At 41.5% G+C, this 17,386-nt stretch overlaps 3 protein-coding genes across 4 annotated transcripts; 1 reads left to right on the top strand and 2 right to left on the bottom strand.

Moving 5' to 3' along the window:
• Nucleotides 1-3,475: 3,475 nt before the first annotated feature.
• On the bottom strand, nt 3,476-9,001 carry LOC6732352. 2 transcript variants are annotated; one of them, XM_016178271.3, is made up of 5 exons: nt 7,604-9,001; nt 7,370-7,485; nt 7,097-7,310; nt 5,553-6,862; nt 3,476-5,367 (listed from the first exon to the last, which is right to left on the bottom strand). In XM_016178271.3, the coding sequence occupies exons 1-5, from the start codon at nt 8,913-8,915 to the stop codon at nt 3,511-3,513; spliced, it is 4,809 nt and encodes a 1,602-aa protein (XP_016025005.1). In that variant the 5' UTR covers nt 8,916-9,001; the 3' UTR covers nt 3,476-3,510. The 2 variants fall into 2 exon arrangements, with proteins under 2 accessions (XP_016025005.1, XP_016025004.1); XM_016178270.3 differs by having other exon boundaries at nt 3,477-5,367; nt 7,370-7,515.
• Nucleotides 9,002-14,735: 5,734 nt separating this feature from the next.
• On the top strand, nt 14,736-16,610 carry LOC6732354. Its single transcript, XM_002079439.4, has 2 exons — nt 14,736-14,751; nt 14,926-16,610. The coding sequence occupies exon 2, from the start codon at nt 14,972-14,974 to the stop codon at nt 16,019-16,021; it is 1,050 nt and encodes a 349-aa protein (XP_002079475.1). The 5' UTR covers nt 14,736-14,751; nt 14,926-14,971; the 3' UTR covers nt 16,022-16,610.
• On the bottom strand, nt 16,424-17,075 carry LOC6732355 (heterogeneous nuclear ribonucleoprotein A1). Its single transcript, XM_002079440.4, has 2 exons — nt 16,826-17,075; nt 16,424-16,762 (listed from the first exon to the last, which is right to left on the bottom strand). The coding sequence occupies exons 1-2, from the start codon at nt 16,835-16,837 to the stop codon at nt 16,496-16,498; spliced, it is 279 nt and encodes a 92-aa protein (XP_002079476.1). The 5' UTR covers nt 16,838-17,075; the 3' UTR covers nt 16,424-16,495.
• Nucleotides 17,076-17,386: the final 311 nt, after the last annotated feature.

Consider the following 17,386-nt stretch of genomic DNA (forward strand, 5'->3'; position numbering starts at 1 on the left):
TACACACAACGAACACTCACACATCCATCGCACACACACTCACATGAACGTAGTCAGATAATATAAAAAGTTTTTCCCTTCTACGGATTTATTTTTATGCCTTCTGCCTTAGCATATGCTTGTTTATAGCCTGTGCTGCTTATGCCACAGTGCTTCCTTCGCTTCTTCTGCTCGTGCTGGTTTTGCCGCTTTTCTTGAGCGTGTAAAGTTTATTTTTGTTACTTATTATTATTATTCTGGCTCTGTTCCTTGCGTTGGTCCTTCTCCATCTTATTACGCGTCAGTATACGTCCGCGTATGTGTGTGTATACATATCTGCGTACTTATTTTTCGTAATTAATTTCGTGCTTCGAAACATCTGCAGCTGGATTTTTACTGCATCCGAAATTACGCATACGCCCCATGTAATGCAGACTTGATGGTTTGCTTTCAGCTACAGCCACAATTTCGCGCAAAACGTAGCTGCAAACGACTTCGTGTTTGGCTTAAAGCCCCCGTTCTGTCACAATAAAAATGCCAATTTGTTAAACAAAATTTAAGGCTGCAAAGGAATATTTGCCAACTAGGCAAGTCAGTCAGCACAGACGTAAAGGGAGGGAGAGAAAGTTTAGGGCATGGGTACACAATTGACACAACGAATTCTTGCAAATTTTATGGGCAAAATACCGTCAACGGAACTCCACTGCACCACACGGCGTATGTGCAATGTGCCGCTGAGAGCGTTGGTGGATTGGGAATTGGAAGTTAGAAAACCGGCAATACCGCAGACGACGACTTAGGCGAAGTACCACATGAACAGAGGAAATCATCTTAGGGCATATGACGCAAGTGCACTTGTTTTGTGACATTGTTAGAAAATAATTTTAAATGGATTGGGTGGATTTAAATTATTTAGTTAAGGCTTGAGTACATGACCAAAACACAAACGCAAAATAGAAAATCTGTAAAGTTTACCTCACAAAAAAGTATTCTTTAGTTATCAGTTAGTTAGTTAAATTAAAGTATTTAAATCAGTTGGAATAATGATGATGTAATTTCTACAAGTATGATAAATGTTTTTTAAAAATAATATCTAATAATCTAATCCAAAGCCCATCTGACTCAATCAAAATTTTCATGGCTCTTCTTACATTTTTTTCCAACTGCATTTGCCTATGAGCCACTGCAGTGTCGCGTCGTTGCAGCGTAAACAAACCGGTGGGAAAATATGTGGTGGCAAAGCGAATATACGGCTGAAGGGAAAATGCCACCGATATACATATATATTTACAGACGGTCTTCCTCGAGGGAAAGCTGGAGTTGCTGCAGCACCTTAGCCAAACTTTGCCTTAAATGGAAATTTTTGCTGTTTGCCCCGAGCGCAAATCTTTTTGAGCTTGAGTCCCCAGCTCCCAAGCTGTGAGCATAAGCTGAAATATGTCGGCCAAAAGCGAGTGAGTGCAGCAAATCAGAAGGAAATTTGCCAATGCCAAGCGGCAACAATTTTCAGGATAACTAATCCACTCACACACTTCACACTTCAATTTCCGCACGGTTTTCTTACCTGTATCTCATGGTGGGGAGAAAATTCGAAGTTGTTTGTTATTGCCGCTCGTTATTGTTGCCATGTTCCATGTCGTTTTCCATTTCGATTGTGTCACTAACATGTTGCGCCTCCACGGGCCAAAGGGGGCGGCGGGCGGTTACTGTGGGCGGGGGCGTGGCAGCGGCCAATGATTTGAGGAGTGCGCCCAGGCAATTTCACAACGGGCACGTATGCAAACAGTGGCCAAAAAGTGGGCGTTGTTATGCCAGGGCCCCGAAATGGGAATGTGCCAAACTGTCGGCTGCAATTTTGTCGGCTGGTGGCTTCAGAAAAACGCATAAACAGAAAAAAGCACGTAAGAACGTTGCTAGATTTCTTCGACCTTGGTTTACCCACTATTTTAATCATATTAAGTTTAACAAATATTAAAACCTTGAACATACCACTTTCTAATCTGCCAAATATTAGTTAGAAAGATTAGATCAAAGTTTATGCTTTAAGTATAAATTACTTTGAAACATACACATACTTAAAAATAATAAATAAATTTAGTTTGGAAATTCTTTCAAGTATGAAAGGTAACATATCACTTGCCTGTACCAAGTATACCCCGCTTTTAGAATTGCAGTAGTGGGTACCTAGGCAGTAGCCCGAAGGACTACGATATGACAAATTCAGCTGCGTATGTCGTCTCCTTGGGCTTATGGCTGAGTGAAGAGAATAATGGCCGTGCCCTCAGTACAATTTCCGTTGCATCCTCTGTGCGACATTCGAACAAAGGGGAAAAAATCGCTCCGTGCGAAATGGGAGGCAGATGTGCAAATCCATGCCTAACTACAAGGTAAGCAGAAATCGGAACTGGTTGCAGATTGAGCTGTTGCCAAAATTTCCGAGATCCACGACTAGCTTACAGCCTGAAGGGCGAATACTGAAGTGCCAGATGGAAATGCATCAGAATTGCGACCAGATTTGGAACGCCGTCAATCATCAGGGGAATTGGAAATCATTTATGCTTAGAGCTGTTTTAAAGCTTCTTTGTTTTAGGCACTGTCAGCAAATGTTTGGTTATTATATTGTTTGGTATATATTTCGCAAGTAATTGAATAACTCGAACAAAGAATATTTTATTTGGGTATTGTAAATTATTCTCCAAGAGACAAACTATTCAAGACCCAAGCCAACCCAACTTAACACATTTATAATGCCCAGTAACGTTATGAAAATGCATTTTTCGACTGTCCCCACGACAATGAGAAACGAGAACAACAGCAGCGAAGAAAAAAAAACTCCCCCGACTTCTGGCATAAAATATCACACGTTGGAAACGTTTTTCGCAGCATTTGTGTGGCATTTAATTAAATGCATTTTTATTTTATTTTTTTTAATTTCACCCAACGTCACATAAAATATGCGAACAAAAAAATAGGTGTGGACCACAAGAAACAGGTGTGAAGGAGAGACAGTGCAAAAAGGTGTTAATGGTGACTATGAAATTCCATTTGCATACACTCTCAAGTTACAAAAAATAATAAACGAAAAGCATAGTTTCTAAAAAAAAGCGATAATTTTTAATGCAATTTTACCTTTTTATGTGTGTGCGTGTGGGTGTATGTGTGTCTGTATTTTTTGCCCCTTTCGGCTAAGTAATGGTAATTAGGCGTGGAAAAATCCATTAGCCCAAGCCCGGTCGGAAACAGTTGCCAGAACATAAGGCGGAGCCCTTCGAGTGCTAATTTGAATTATTTAAATTTCAAAATTGCCATCAAGTGCTTCACACGTTATACTTAAAATGTAAGTATAGAAATCGAACAGAAAATATATAGTTTTAAAACTGATAGAGGCGCTTTTGATAGATATTTAAAAATATATACAACATTTAAAATTAGTTCATTGTTCCCCGACTGTGTGAATGCCCAATAATATACAATATGTTTCATTTGGTTTATTTATTAATATGAACATTTAATAAAGTACTTGCTTTCTTACTATGTGTGTGGCCATAACCAACGTAAAATGACGACTTCGAATAACACATGAACACTTAAACCAATTAGAAAAGCGAAAAATCCCAGCATAACCACCAAGTGAACTTGGAGGGAATTATCAATATTTTGCCTGGTCTCTTCCTGAATGGAAAATACCGTGTGCTTTCCGAAGTACAAGGTTACAAACGCCAATGTGATAGCAGTTTTGCAGATCCACACGCAAGTGCGTTCGAACTGATTCATGATGATGCCCCCAACCTTACTTTGCGAGGGTCCGGTTATTGCATTGATCAAATACCAACTGAAATAAAGCTGCTCTGCTCGACTCCGGAACCGCTTGCACCACGTGTACTTCGGATATCTACGATAGTTGCCATATGTGAAGTACTTGGATCGCATAAAGTGAATGTGACTCCGGTCAATCCAGCTCTCAACGAGAAACAGCTGCTGAACTTTGAGCTTTAGATCCACCACTGTTATGGAGCGACAGTACCACGATGGATACCGACCATTGGGAACGAGACGCAATGCCAAACGGGTTGGTATATAGATGTGTCCACGGGGAACCGTTATCTTAATGGTGCTGTTCCTGAGCAATTTCGGATGTCCGGGATCCTGAGTGATTTGGTACGATGTTTGCTGACGATGCGGCGACTTAAGGTAAAACTTTACGTTTGATGTAGTTCCGGCGAACTCCTGACCACCAGTCACAATCACGAGTAGAATCTCCGAGCCACCAATAAACGATTGATCCGACTTTCCCACTGACGACGCATCGCACTGCAATCGAAATTCCGGATTTTTCAGATAGGCGGAAACAATGTTGAGGTGCAAGAGAAACTTGAAGACGAGCAGCAGAAAAAGCAGAGCGAAAAAAATAATTAGGATCATATTGAACGTAAATATGGGTACGGGTATGTGCTCGACAAACAATTCCGTTGAAATCGGAAAAATACGAGAGGATAGGGCTCCTAAGGTATAGCAGGTGCACTGAACAGATGACCCGCGACTGTGCTCAAAGGAGGTGGTGCAATGTTCCTCGCTCCAGCCGGGATCCAATGAACGGTTCTTCCAGATGTTGCACTGGTATATTTCCAAAAGTATCGAGTAGTTCAGGCGTTCTATCTCGTCCACTACATCCTCATTATCATAGTCAATGTAGTCCGCATATTTTCTCACCTCTGGTGTCTCCGAGCCACCCGTCTTGTTCCCCTTCTTCCTTCCACGCGGACTTAACCGATCTTTTGCGCTTTTATATCGAATTTCACCCGGCTTGTGTATGGCCACGTATGCCGGGCTCCGTTCACAGGAGTTGGCTATCCAAATGCGTTTACCCTGCATATCAGGGGTTATCCGACAAGCGTGCTGCCTTATCTGACCGAGCGTTGGCCATCTGTGCAATCGCATCTTAATGTACATTAGCTGCGAACAATTCACGATTCGCACTGCCAACATGGCCTTGTGGTTTAGCATCACACTGTAAATGTGGACTTCCGTACTATTCTGGATACTATTGTTGGTCATGTACTGATTGAAGGACTCGTCGTTCAAATGCGTGATATTCGTCTTGTATACTAAAGGATTAGTCAGCTGGAACTCCTTGGCGGATCTAAAAAATTTAACGGGACTGTAGGCGTGAACGATAAGCACACTGGTCTTCGAGGGGAATGGATCTGGATACCACCAGTAGATGTTGTGGAAGTTCTGCTGCGAGATGATCTGTAGCAGAATAGAGCTATGGTTCAGTCTGCGTTGCAGTTCATGGAGCAGCTTTGCCGATAATTTGATAACGTGTATTTTGTCGATTGTCTTCACCTGCATGTCCTTGGTGTTCTGTGTCACCTCAGTCACATTAATCTGGTTGTAAACATGCAAAAAATGCAGAAAATGTTATCAATAAAATATTGTATCAATAAGCAACGTGAAAACGGCGTTTCGTATTCTTAAATATATAGTTCGCAAATATAAAATAATAATTATAATATATATCTTGTGATATCACACTTTTTATGATGCATTAGATTATTAATTTTTCGAATTACCTGATACGCAATGCCGCTCTGATGAATTGTTAATGCGTCATCATACGGATGATGTCTTTGAGTGGCTATGACGCCGAGGAAGTAAATGCACCTGTAGAGGAACCATGTACTCATCAGCCAGCTATTGATGCGCACCAAAATGAGTGGATCAAACTTAATGACGAACGGCTTCTCCAAATCGATTCTCTGTAAATTCATGCACGCGGGATTATGTAGACTGCACATGGCGTTTGAATGGCTTTCGGTTTTTTCCCCTAAAATGGACATAAAGAACATATGCATGGCCGACAACGAATAGTAGCCCTCCCGATGAAGCCATTCGTGCTCCTGAACGATCGCCGAGAAGCTGTCGCCCAAGTGGCTAAACATTTCTGCCATGACGGTGGCTCCACGAAAATCGACTGGATGCAGCCTTATCAGCATGTGAGAGCTCAGTGTGGTTATCTGCTCCATCTGCGAGCCCGTTGAGGCGACTAAGCCAGTCAGATACGAGTAGAATTCATCTCCATCGAGTGACGTATCTATAAAAGTGGTGGCAGCTATCCCCATTATATAGGCCCTATTCCAATGACCTCGCTTAAAGAAATTTGGCAAATATTTCATTACTTCTTGTAGCCCCGTTAGCATGCTTTTATCTATCGCCAATACTTTCAGTTCTACATTTCTTTCGACGCACATGTCAATGGCATCACATATCGAAATATGGATAGTCTCTGAAGCGGGTAAGGTGAGCACAATCCTTGAGTATGGCACATTAGAGGCCACAACTGCATATGACACCATATAGCGATAGGTTATTGGCGGGAAAGGCGACTCAAATCCGGCGCAATCGATATCGAACAATGTGAAGCCCTCGACGCCCAAAAAAGGTTTTATTGTGCAACTACCATTTTGAGGGCCATTGTTCCGGCGCAGCGTGTAGTACGCATCTGCCCACCGTTGGCCCTTTACCCACACTCTTAGACGGATCTGAACAAGGGGCTCTTCAGTGTGGAGAATCAGATATTTTTCAGAGGATTCCAGAGTGGGCTGTGATTCTGTGTCCAACAACCACCACTGATACCGTTTCACCATACCCGGACAGTCATCGCATTTCGAGATCAGGTGTATGCTGTCCAACGGCGCATAAACACCTAGATCGCAATTTCGACGGCAAAGGATTTGGGGCGTGAAAGATGTTTTGGCGACGCCCTTTACTGTTTGGGTTGCGATCATTCGATTCCGCGGATCGGTGCGTGAGATAACCGTCAAACTGAAGTCGTAAACGGCATCCTCCTTAAGAGCATATGGGGGTAATCTCAACTTGGGGCCTATAAAAAAAACTTTTGATATACCCTAAAGAATATAAATGCTTATTTATGTACGTGAATCCTATTTGACAGAGTAAAATATTGCATTTTTATCAAGATAATAGAGGAGTTAAAAAACCTAACGCATTTAGCTAGTTATATTTTACTTAACACTTTAATATCTGTTAATAGTATTTCCAACGCACTTTTCAATGTCGCCGCTATTACAAATCTAGTGTTGTTCATCATACTCACTCTTGGACATATACTTTTTGCAATAATTGTTTAATGGATCGTCTAAACTGACACAAGACCACAAGAAGCGCTTAGAGTTTGTAGATTCCCTTATTTTCAACCTGTCTTTGGAGCTGGACCCGTCGATAAAAATGGGTTTTCTGACATCGACCAGACGTCGCTCATTGCCTTTGATAAGGGGTTCGATTGGGGGCGGGGAGTACTTCATATAGCACTGAAATAAAGTTGAAACCCTGAGGGGTTATACATTTCTTCTAGACTTGGTCCACTCACACGAGCTACCGTAGTTACGCCGTTTATCACAGCTTTACCTCGCAACAAAAAGACTTTCCGCCTATCCGGTTCGGTTAGGATATGCACCTTGTAGGGCAGTAGCTTTACCACCAGTCCTGTGGAATTTTTTATGCGAGCAATAATTTCTGCGGTTAGAATATATCAAAATTTATCCAATTGTTTTACCATCGATATTAAAAAAAAAATGAATAGAATACATAATATAAAACTTACTTTTCTCTGTGATATCACATAATTGCCATGTGATTGTATCATACTCCACGGTGGAGCATGCGTCACTAATTGATGCAAAAAATTCTAGATGACCGATGGGGGAGAAATATACTGGCTTTTCCGGATTTTTGCAAAATTCTAACTCCAAAGCTGGTAGGCAGTATACATTTGGTGGTTTGCGTACTTTAATTTTGAAACGCACAAGTGCCAATAGCTTTCGTCTGTCGTTCAAAGGACTTACTTTAGCAATAATGTATTTATGTTTCGTATTGTAGAATCGAGCCGTACATCGATGGAAATAACAACGATTGTATGCGATTCGCTTACTTCTTATGCCCCATTTTCGCATTAACTTTCGCAGATTCTTGGTGTATTTCCAATCCGTATATATCTCATCAATTAAGTAATCATCGGTATCAAGAGTCAGGTTGACAGCAAAGTTTTTCTTTCCCAGGCTCGGCATAGTTGTGAAAACTGAATACTCTTGTCCATAAACTGGATTGCGGTTCATGTATAGGTACACTTTAAATGGACCTTTCCGGCTCATCATTTCAGTTCTAAAGTTCTGGCCAAACAATTTTTGGTTTTTTACAGAACTTGTGCTACCATTAACATCTGGTACAAGGCAAGGTACTGTAAAATTATAATCATAGACAGTTTGATTTTGATACTCTGGGGAGCTGTAATTTATGCAGGTTGAGCTTTGATTATAGATGGGATACTCATCAACTAGGGGGAATTCAGTTGAGACATTTGGATTTTGGGAGTTGCTTCCTTCGATTCCGTTTTCATATGTTTGGTTTTCGTAACCATAACTCATTTCGGTATTGACTGGACTCCATGAATAATCTTCATCATTAAAGAGGTGAGTTGAATTCTCACCTGGTTCTTGCTCTGAAATATTCGTATAAATACGTGCAGCATCTTCCAAATCAAACTTTTCACTTGGCATAGTGGGAAATGCCTTAGCAGTCGTATTATATTCCTCAAAGGTAGAAAAGTCGTAGCTTTGATTAAGAAGGGGATCCCACAATCTCTCAATTCTTCTCTCCTCATCTTCGGGAATCGTTCGACGTATTACCTTTCGACGGTTTCGATTTAACATTTTACTAAATCTAGTACGTTCTCTAAAAGAGATTTTCCCAGAATCAGCACTTCTCCACGGATGGGCAGTAAGTCCGCCTTCAGGGCTCTCTGTCGAACGATTGTAAGCCTCCAGAAATGTGCCATCCAATAAGGACATTAATGGGGTTCCATTGTTTTCCATGATCAACACTAGCGATATCGATATGGTCATGAAGTACAGGAACATATCATAGTTTACACAATCGTATCGAAAAATATTTAACTTTTTGCTTAATTTCCTCCATTTTCGATTAAATTTTGACTCAAGAAGCAAGGTAAGAACTGTCTGCTGACGTGGTTTGGCAATTTCAGCGGACCAGCTCTTTCATTTTTTTAATTGCATAATACTCGAACTGGGAATGTGTGGTTGACAGGCGACATGACATTTTACCGCAGAAAATGTTCGTATATCTTGTTGGATTTTTAATTTTTTTTCATCACTGCCCTCTTGTTTGCCTTTTTCCTGTTCCTGCTGTTGTTGTTGTTCTTGTCGTGTCGCTGCCTACATAATTGTTTTAATTAATTGCGAATTGTGCATGCAAAAAGCATAAAGTGCACTTCAAATGTGTGAAAAGGAACAAAAGCGTAAAAGGCTTTTCTGCACAGCTGGTAATTTATTGACCACAATAGCATCCAGAATCGGCGTCATCAACAAGAGCGATTACCAGAACACGGCTTAACCCCAACTTCAAATCCAAGCTCATCCGCTTTCTCATTCCAATTTCCATTTGCACAGTCCATATAAATCAAATGAAATTAACTGAGAGTGAGCGAGTGCAGGAAAAAGCAGCAAATAGAGTGTTGAATTTTTATAAACCACAAAAGCAACGAGCATTGACAATAGACAATCATACTTTATTTACTATAAACTTCGCACATGCATAGTGTTTTTTATGCGAGGAGGAGTGGCCAGGAAGCTGTTCCAAGACAGGGCGACAATTTCTTAAATTGTTCGAACAAATGAGAATGGAATAGAAGTAATGGAAGCCAAGGAGAAACCCATTTACAGGCGAGCGCACGTCGCATAAAAAATAAGGCACCGAGAAAAAGTGGAAACTGATTTCACTTCCTCTAAATGCTTTAGAGATACTCTACCCCAAAAATTGTCCTCATAGGGTCTTGGGAGAAGTTCAAGTTGTGACTTAACCCTTATCCATTGCGTTTAATTTTTAGCTTTCGTACCATTAACAAGTAAGTCTTATAAATACTATTTTGATATAGATTAGGCTATCTTTGAGCTTTATGCTTTCAAACAATTAAAATATACTTAAATATTTGAGGTTTATTAAATACATTTTTTGACTTGTCTCAATTATTGGCCGTCCCTTTGGCCGTGTGTACCATACCCCCAAAAAGAGTATAAAAACTTTAACAGTAAAGAAAAAAAAGCAAAAATGAAAGAATGGAGCATTTTACGATTTAGCATGTGCGGACCAACTGTGGGTCGGGTGGTTTGGGGCCTGATGAACCGGCGGACGGACGGATTCACATACGGACGGAGCGGAGCGCCAGTGGAGGACCGCCAAGTTCAGCACTTTGGCGCGTCAAGTGCTTTTCATTTTCCGAGCACGTCGCCGCGTCATAAAACAAAAACGCATGAAGCGCAACGGAGAAGACGAAGCGGGGCGTTCGGGCACGTTTAGCATATATATTTTCACACTTGCAATCATACTTTAAGCAGAAAAGTACGCTCTCACATACGGCCAAGTTTTTACGGTAGAGATGGAATCTTAAAAAAATACTCAAGGAAACGGATATCTTCAAAACAGCATAAGCTCGAAGAAATAAATACATCGTTAAATTCACACTTCTGTTAAACGAAGAACTTTAACTTATTTATTTTAAGTTGAGCCCTAACACAATGAGTAGGAGTATGTCAATCAAAAACCTCAGATTCTGCATTCATCTGCGAAATAGGATTGAGATGCATTTTATATGATATTTTTTTCCGATATCCTGGCTTGTATAAATCGAAATTCCCTGAACTGAATAGTTCTTTCTATGCCATCCCTAAGTGTTACACACTCATGACTCCGACACCCAGTTTGGTGTCGGGTCGGGACTTTCCCGTATCTTCATTTTCATTCGCAGCCAAAAGCCGTGCCATAAAAGTGCGTCGGGATTGTCGACAAACTTTTGCTTTCTTTACTTGCTCTTTTTTTTACCCTTGTTTGCCATCGTGGGTGTGATGATAATAATTTCAAGAGGCACATCGACGGGGGCGTTTATCTGCTTTTTTTGTCCACGGCGGCGACTCCCTACGACTGCGGCTTTCGGGTTGGCTTTAATTAAAATGTCATAGACCCCGTTGGCGCATCTTAATTACCGAAAATGATAAAATTTCATAAATAATGTGCTTTGCTGATAAATTAATATTAATGCGAGCGGTCTGGCAGGCTGGCTGAAAAGTGTCTCGCAGTCGTCTAATAGATGTCAACTCTGATATCTGCTCATTTGAAGGTCTGACATTATTAACTGAATCGACTTATCACTTGTCGTCGAGAAGGGTTCGGTATGAAGGAGGTCCTGGTGTATTTGACATTAAAAGGATTTCGCTAGATGTGCCATGATTTCTGACACTAATGACGAATAATGTTATCTAAATTATGTAGATTAAATATTCGAAATGCGAAATAGTTGCGACGCGTGTCATTATTTTCCTCAGTCAAAGTTCAAAGCGCTGTGCCACTCGTCATCCTCATCGTCCCCTTTTCCCCTTCTCGTTATTGCCATCGCCGTATTGGCATGGAATGCTTAATGGATCTGAAAGCAGCGTGAAACCATTCTGCAATCCTTTTTGTGCCCATTACCCTGCCAGCAGCTCATCCACTCCATCCATCACTTGGCTGAAAACTCTTTATGCTCACAAACTTTCCAGCTGAAGCATTTTCGATGGCCCCGGGGGGATGGAGCTCGGTTTGTTTTGGACCGGAGTGGTTCCGGCGGTGACGTCTGTTTCGGCCACGTTGGCAACTTTGCATGCGGTTTGTCTCCGGTCCAAAGTTCTCGGACCCTGCACCCTTTAATGATCCATGCCGCAAATGAATTGCAGTCCAGTTGCAATTGCTGCACTTGATTTGCGGTGCGACTTAATGGTTAACAATTATCTGGTGGCCTTCTGCGGGCAGGAGTTCCCTGTTCCTGAAGTTGACACTAAGTGTGCGGCAGTTGGCACATTGACCAGATTTAACGGATAGTCTGCAAAGTCCTCAAATTTAAGCAAACTTAGGTCCTAAGGGTTCTGATTTATATGCATTAGACTTTATGTGATAACGAATATTATTTCAAGACGTCTTTTTGAATATAGTCCTATTTAGATAAAATTCATAGAAATGTAAATACAGCCTTTTCTTATGAATGAACATAGGACTTAGCCGGTGATTGACGGACATCCACCCGCAACTAAACCACGAAAATGTGTCAGCGACAATTACAAGAATCCGAAACTGTCGCACACCGGCACTTTGCCACGCCCCCCACATCCGGAGACGCATCCGTAGTCCCATCCGTTGCCCCATCCGTACACCCAACTCCAGGCTGCACAATATCAATTATCGGGCTTCAAGTGTCGCTCAAGTGTCACGTCAAACACCAACACAAAATACGAGCAAAGAGCATCGAGCATCCAGCATTGAGTATCTAGCATCGGGAGACCCGCGAGCACACATGACAATCCAGTTTCCGCCCCGAGCATCCTGGCTGCACTTTGCAACCCATCCGCGCCCCCGAACCCATCAGGACATGCTCCTTTAACGCCTCCCCCAATACGTGTATGTAAGTAACATTTTGCGCTTTTGACTTTGATTGATTACAAAAGCAATTGAGCATATCGTCACGCTGGGGGGAGCAAAAAAAAAAAAAAAATCTGAAATCGAGCAAAGCACGGCAAACGAATTAACATAAATAAAAGAGGCCAAGGAACGAATTTTCATTGACAGCTTCCGACAAAAGGAAAATCGTAGCGCAATTAGAAGTATCCATCTTTCGTTTTCCACCTACCAATTCTAACGAGCAATGCCTTCTAATTTTCATCAGGGCCTCTGATTTTCCAAATCATCGCTTATGGCTGCGAGATTTCGGTGAAGCTTCTCAGACAGGCTTGCCATTAATTAGCACAATTGAAGCGGGTTTAACGACACCCTTTGCAAGGCTAATGAAAATAAAATTTCAATTACGTTTAATTGATAAACTAATCAACAAAGGTCGACAGGCCATGATTGATGGGGTTTTCCCTCTTCTTTGAATTTTCGTAGAAGTACATATTTCGTCCGCAACTAAATAGGGCTTTCAAGCCTTTTGACGCTGCTCGGAAGTTTGGAAGTTGAAAAAACAGCGCCTTTGTAGCTTTACTTGTGGGCATGACCAATTTATTCTTAGTTTTTTATACATTTCTTTTATGTTTTCACTGCTTAGATTCGTCAGCCAGCAGGATATTGTGTAGAATCCGATCTATTTCCTCAGACCGACTTAAACAGGACACCTTTTAAAGCAGCAGTCTCGAACCAATGTGGAGCACTTAGAAGACTGCTTTGGCATTAGAAAGCGTACGGAGCATACGTGTGAAGCGGTGCCTTGATGTGCGGCCGTTGCAGCAGTTTGCCTTTTGCTTTACTTTTAATTACCAACTCAAATTACACGGCCAGGCAGACAGACAGACTAACAGACAAAGGCGGAACAGCTGTTTGGCTTGTTCTTGCCAAGGGACAGCCGGCGGAGAACCGCTGCAGAACCGTATCGCAATCGCAGAACTTGCCCCAGTCCAAAGGCAACCGCAGAGCTCGACTTGCTACAGACCGACAGACCGACCGTCTGCAGACCATCGTTTGCTGCACATTTCATTACAATGCCATTGTATTCAAATCCTATTATAAAGCGTAAAACACTGGGGAAGTGGGAGTAAGGAAGGCAGTGGCGGCAGGACTCCATGTTTGCAGCACGTTTCCACTTTCGCACTTGGTAAACATAAGTTGCCCACGCACACACACATACACACACACACACACTCACTCTGGCGAAGAGATTGCGTTCCGTCCGCCACACTCTATAATATAATTACCAACACCAGCGCAAAAACAGGAGCTCTGCTATGCACTCCCAAAAATTTTCCAATAATTTCCAAGTACCGAAGTTGACATCTTAATGCTAGCTTTAATGCATTTTAAAAATAATTTTAAAATATAAGTTCCGAATAGTTTTATAGTTTCCCACGTCATTTTGGGTTTGATTCGGTTCAGGTTTTGAGACCTAATGATTTATAAGGTTTCGGAATGTTTTAAAGGACTGAACCATGGAATAATTATTTTATTTGTTATCCATTATTTATTAAAGATCTTATTTTTATGAGTGTACTGAATCCACCACAATGGTTCTCGAAAGGGGGTGGTGCAAGGGCGGAGGTGCATGCTGCCGGAAAACTTCTATTACAACTGCCGCGCACCAAGCTTGGAAAATTAAAAAGAAGAGAGCGAGATGGAGATTCAAGCCCAGACAGAGACAGAAGAACAACTAATGGCATAACAGCCACATTTAGAACCGATGTGTTCAACGCAATACCTACTAAAATGGCAATTTTTTGTGGATTTTTTGGGTTTTGAATTTTATGTATACACACACTGGACCTGGATTACATTTGGACATATAATTAAAAAATTCAAGCTTAACTTTCAGCTGAAGGGAAATTTAACTTCCGATAACAGTTTATCGACTATCTAAGATGCCTTGTCCCCCATGCTTCCGTATGATTTGAGTAAAAATAAAATAGCCTTTGAGTTATCTTCTACTGTCAACAGATTTATCTTTCTTTCAACTGTGAAATCATAAATGATTTAGTTCCTTATCAAAAATGGGGGTGTATTTTTCGTATCATATTAGTTTGGAAAACATATTGCATTATCGTTATTTGTGCTGTGCTCACCGGACAAAATAGTACAGTGCAGGCTTATTTAACTTTTTTTTGCTGTTCTTAAGGTACCAAAAATGAACATTTGCTTAAAAGAGGCAAAGGAAATATGTAGAAAGCTTGAGTAAGTTTGTTTGAAATATAGTTTTAAAAGTAGAATTCTATATCATTACCGGAAATATATTGCATCTAGAATTCTATATCATTACCGGAAATATATTGCATCTATGAAAAACATGTCATTGTATATATTCGATTTGTTAAAATTTAGAACCCTTTTGCCCGTTTTTTCGACCAGAGTTTAGGTCTATTCGCTAAGAACGAAGTTAGCACAAGGATCGAGGATGGGTCACCGCCACATTTGCTGCGACGGCTGTCAAATGACGATCTTCCAGGGCAGCCGCTTCCGGTGTTTGCGCTGCGTGAACTATAATCTATGTGACATATGCTACGATCATCAAATAGAAACGGAAGAGCATCGCGCCAATCATCCCATGCAATTGTTCCCTGACTCGGACGAACTGGTTCCGCTGCTTTACGGCGAAGCCCCAGAGCTGGTCCACCTGTCCAATTGCTTCACTTGTCCACATTGCGGCCTACTTGGGCTCACGGCTAAGCGGTTTATCGAGCATGTGTACGTACAACATCGGGTGTCTAATGAATATGTGGTCTGCCCCATGTGCGCCGGACTGTCGGCCGTCGAACTGGTGGCCATACGCCACTTGTCCAAACATCTCCTGCACAACCACATCGATCACGCCAATTACCTAGAGCCCGACACACCGCCACTACGCCGAATATTTACCCGGAATCACATGCGCCAGCACCGCCAATCGCAGCTGCAAACAACTTCGAATTCAAGGATATTCGATATATCCCAATGGCTGTCGACTGGACGTGTGAGCTCCGATCACCAGCTCCTCGGCAACAATGATCCTCCAGAGGAGGCAGTCAATTCAGAGTACTTGGCGTTAGGCTTGAGTGCCGGGGAGCCATTTGAACAGTACGACGACCGATATTTTCTACTTCAGTGGATTGCACAGCAAAAAGTGCAGTGTCAGGATACGGACGAATTTCAGAGGTTGCGGCGAACCCTCTTCGCCGAGCACTTGCTGATTTCCATGCTGTGCTGCGAGGATTTGCATCTGCCGGATGGAGACAGACGAATACGGGAAGGAAATGGGGAGAGTGATCTACACCAGGGAAACCATAACAGTCTGTCCAAGGTTATGTCGGTGATGTCTCTGCCGTGGACAGGAGTTTGGCAGGCCAACCAGCTAGACGGATCGGAGGGGGAAGGCGAGATACAAGGAGCCAAAAAAGAAGGAGTCGATCTGAACAAGGTAAAGATCGAGGAGCAAAAAAGGGTGGCTGCGGAGGAGGCCATTGATTAGAATACTCGAAATTGTAATCTGTTTTTCAATCATGTTGAATCCGCTTTGTGGTTGCGTTACATATTTCAAAGAAAAACAAAATTTTTGTGAAAATTTGGCTTACACTTATAATATGGCTTTTATATTTTGGCTTTTATTTATATTTACAATGTTTTAAGTAAAAATGGCAACCATTTTAAAATCTGAAAGAGAAGTTTTCATTTTATCCTTTATGTTAAGTGTATTTGTTTCTGGGCACTATTTAATAAATATAAACTACGCCATATTGACATCGCTTCTATTAATGCGAATTTAATGCAAAATAAATTTTTACCATGAACCGAAAATATAAACACATTTTTTGTAATGAATATACATTTGTTTTGAGAACGATTTCTCACGTTAAAATAAAAAATCCAATTGTTTTTATAATTAAAGTGTCGTATTTTATTGAGGTATCTGCGTTAAGGCGGTGCTCTGAACCTTAATTGGTCTTTACCAGCCTTCCTGCTGTTGCTGCTGCTGACCACCGAATCCACCTCCGAATCCACCTCCAAAGCCTCCTTGCTGCTGCTGCTGCTGATCAGCGAAATCGCCTCCATAACCACCGCTAAATCCTTGCTGCTGCTGCTGCTGACCACCGAATCCACCTCCGAATCCACCGCCAAATCCTCCTTGCTGCTGTTGCTGCTGTTCACCGTATTCTTCGATTCCAAACTGAGGTAGGGCAGCGGCCATGGCGAAGAGGGCAATAAAGAGGATCTGTAACAATATTAAAACTTAGTTCTTAAAAGATCTTCTTTGAAGTCTATATGTAAAACATACCAAAAACTTCATGGTGCTGATGCTTCGATTAGTCTTGCTAATGTGAATAAAATTTTTGGACGCCTCCGATCTTTTATACTCTCCTGCAATCTCGTCATGTCGTCACGCGCCGAAGTATTATCAATGTTCTGACAAAATCAAGTACAATTAACCCAACAAAAATACCACAAAATTTCCAGACGTCTGGGAATTTAATGTTTGAGCACTGTTTCAATGCCTATGCTCCACGGGGGGAACCCTTCAACATCAATCTTATCTGGGAAGTCGAGGCTAATCTAATAAGTCCGCAACAGTTGCTTAGAAAAACTAAGGGCGACTTAGAAGAAGACGTTGTTTGAGATTACTTTAAATCATTTTTGTTCTGTTTTCACGCTTCACAAACGTGTTACGGCAACAAATGGGCTTGTTTGTTTTTCTGGGTTATCATTAGACTTTCGAAATGAGGAGGGATAATTAAGTATGAAATCCTTGTATTCTTTGATTAATTTTTATACGTATTATGTCTTTGAATTTTAGTGTTTCACAAGCTAGACCGCTATTGTCGCTTTCCTCGATTATCGG

This window comes from Drosophila simulans, chromosome 2L (assembly GCF_016746395.2).
Source record: "Drosophila simulans strain w501 chromosome 2L, Prin_Dsim_3.1, whole genome shotgun sequence".
Taxonomy (NCBI): Eukaryota; Metazoa; Arthropoda; class Insecta; order Diptera; family Drosophilidae; genus Drosophila; species Drosophila simulans.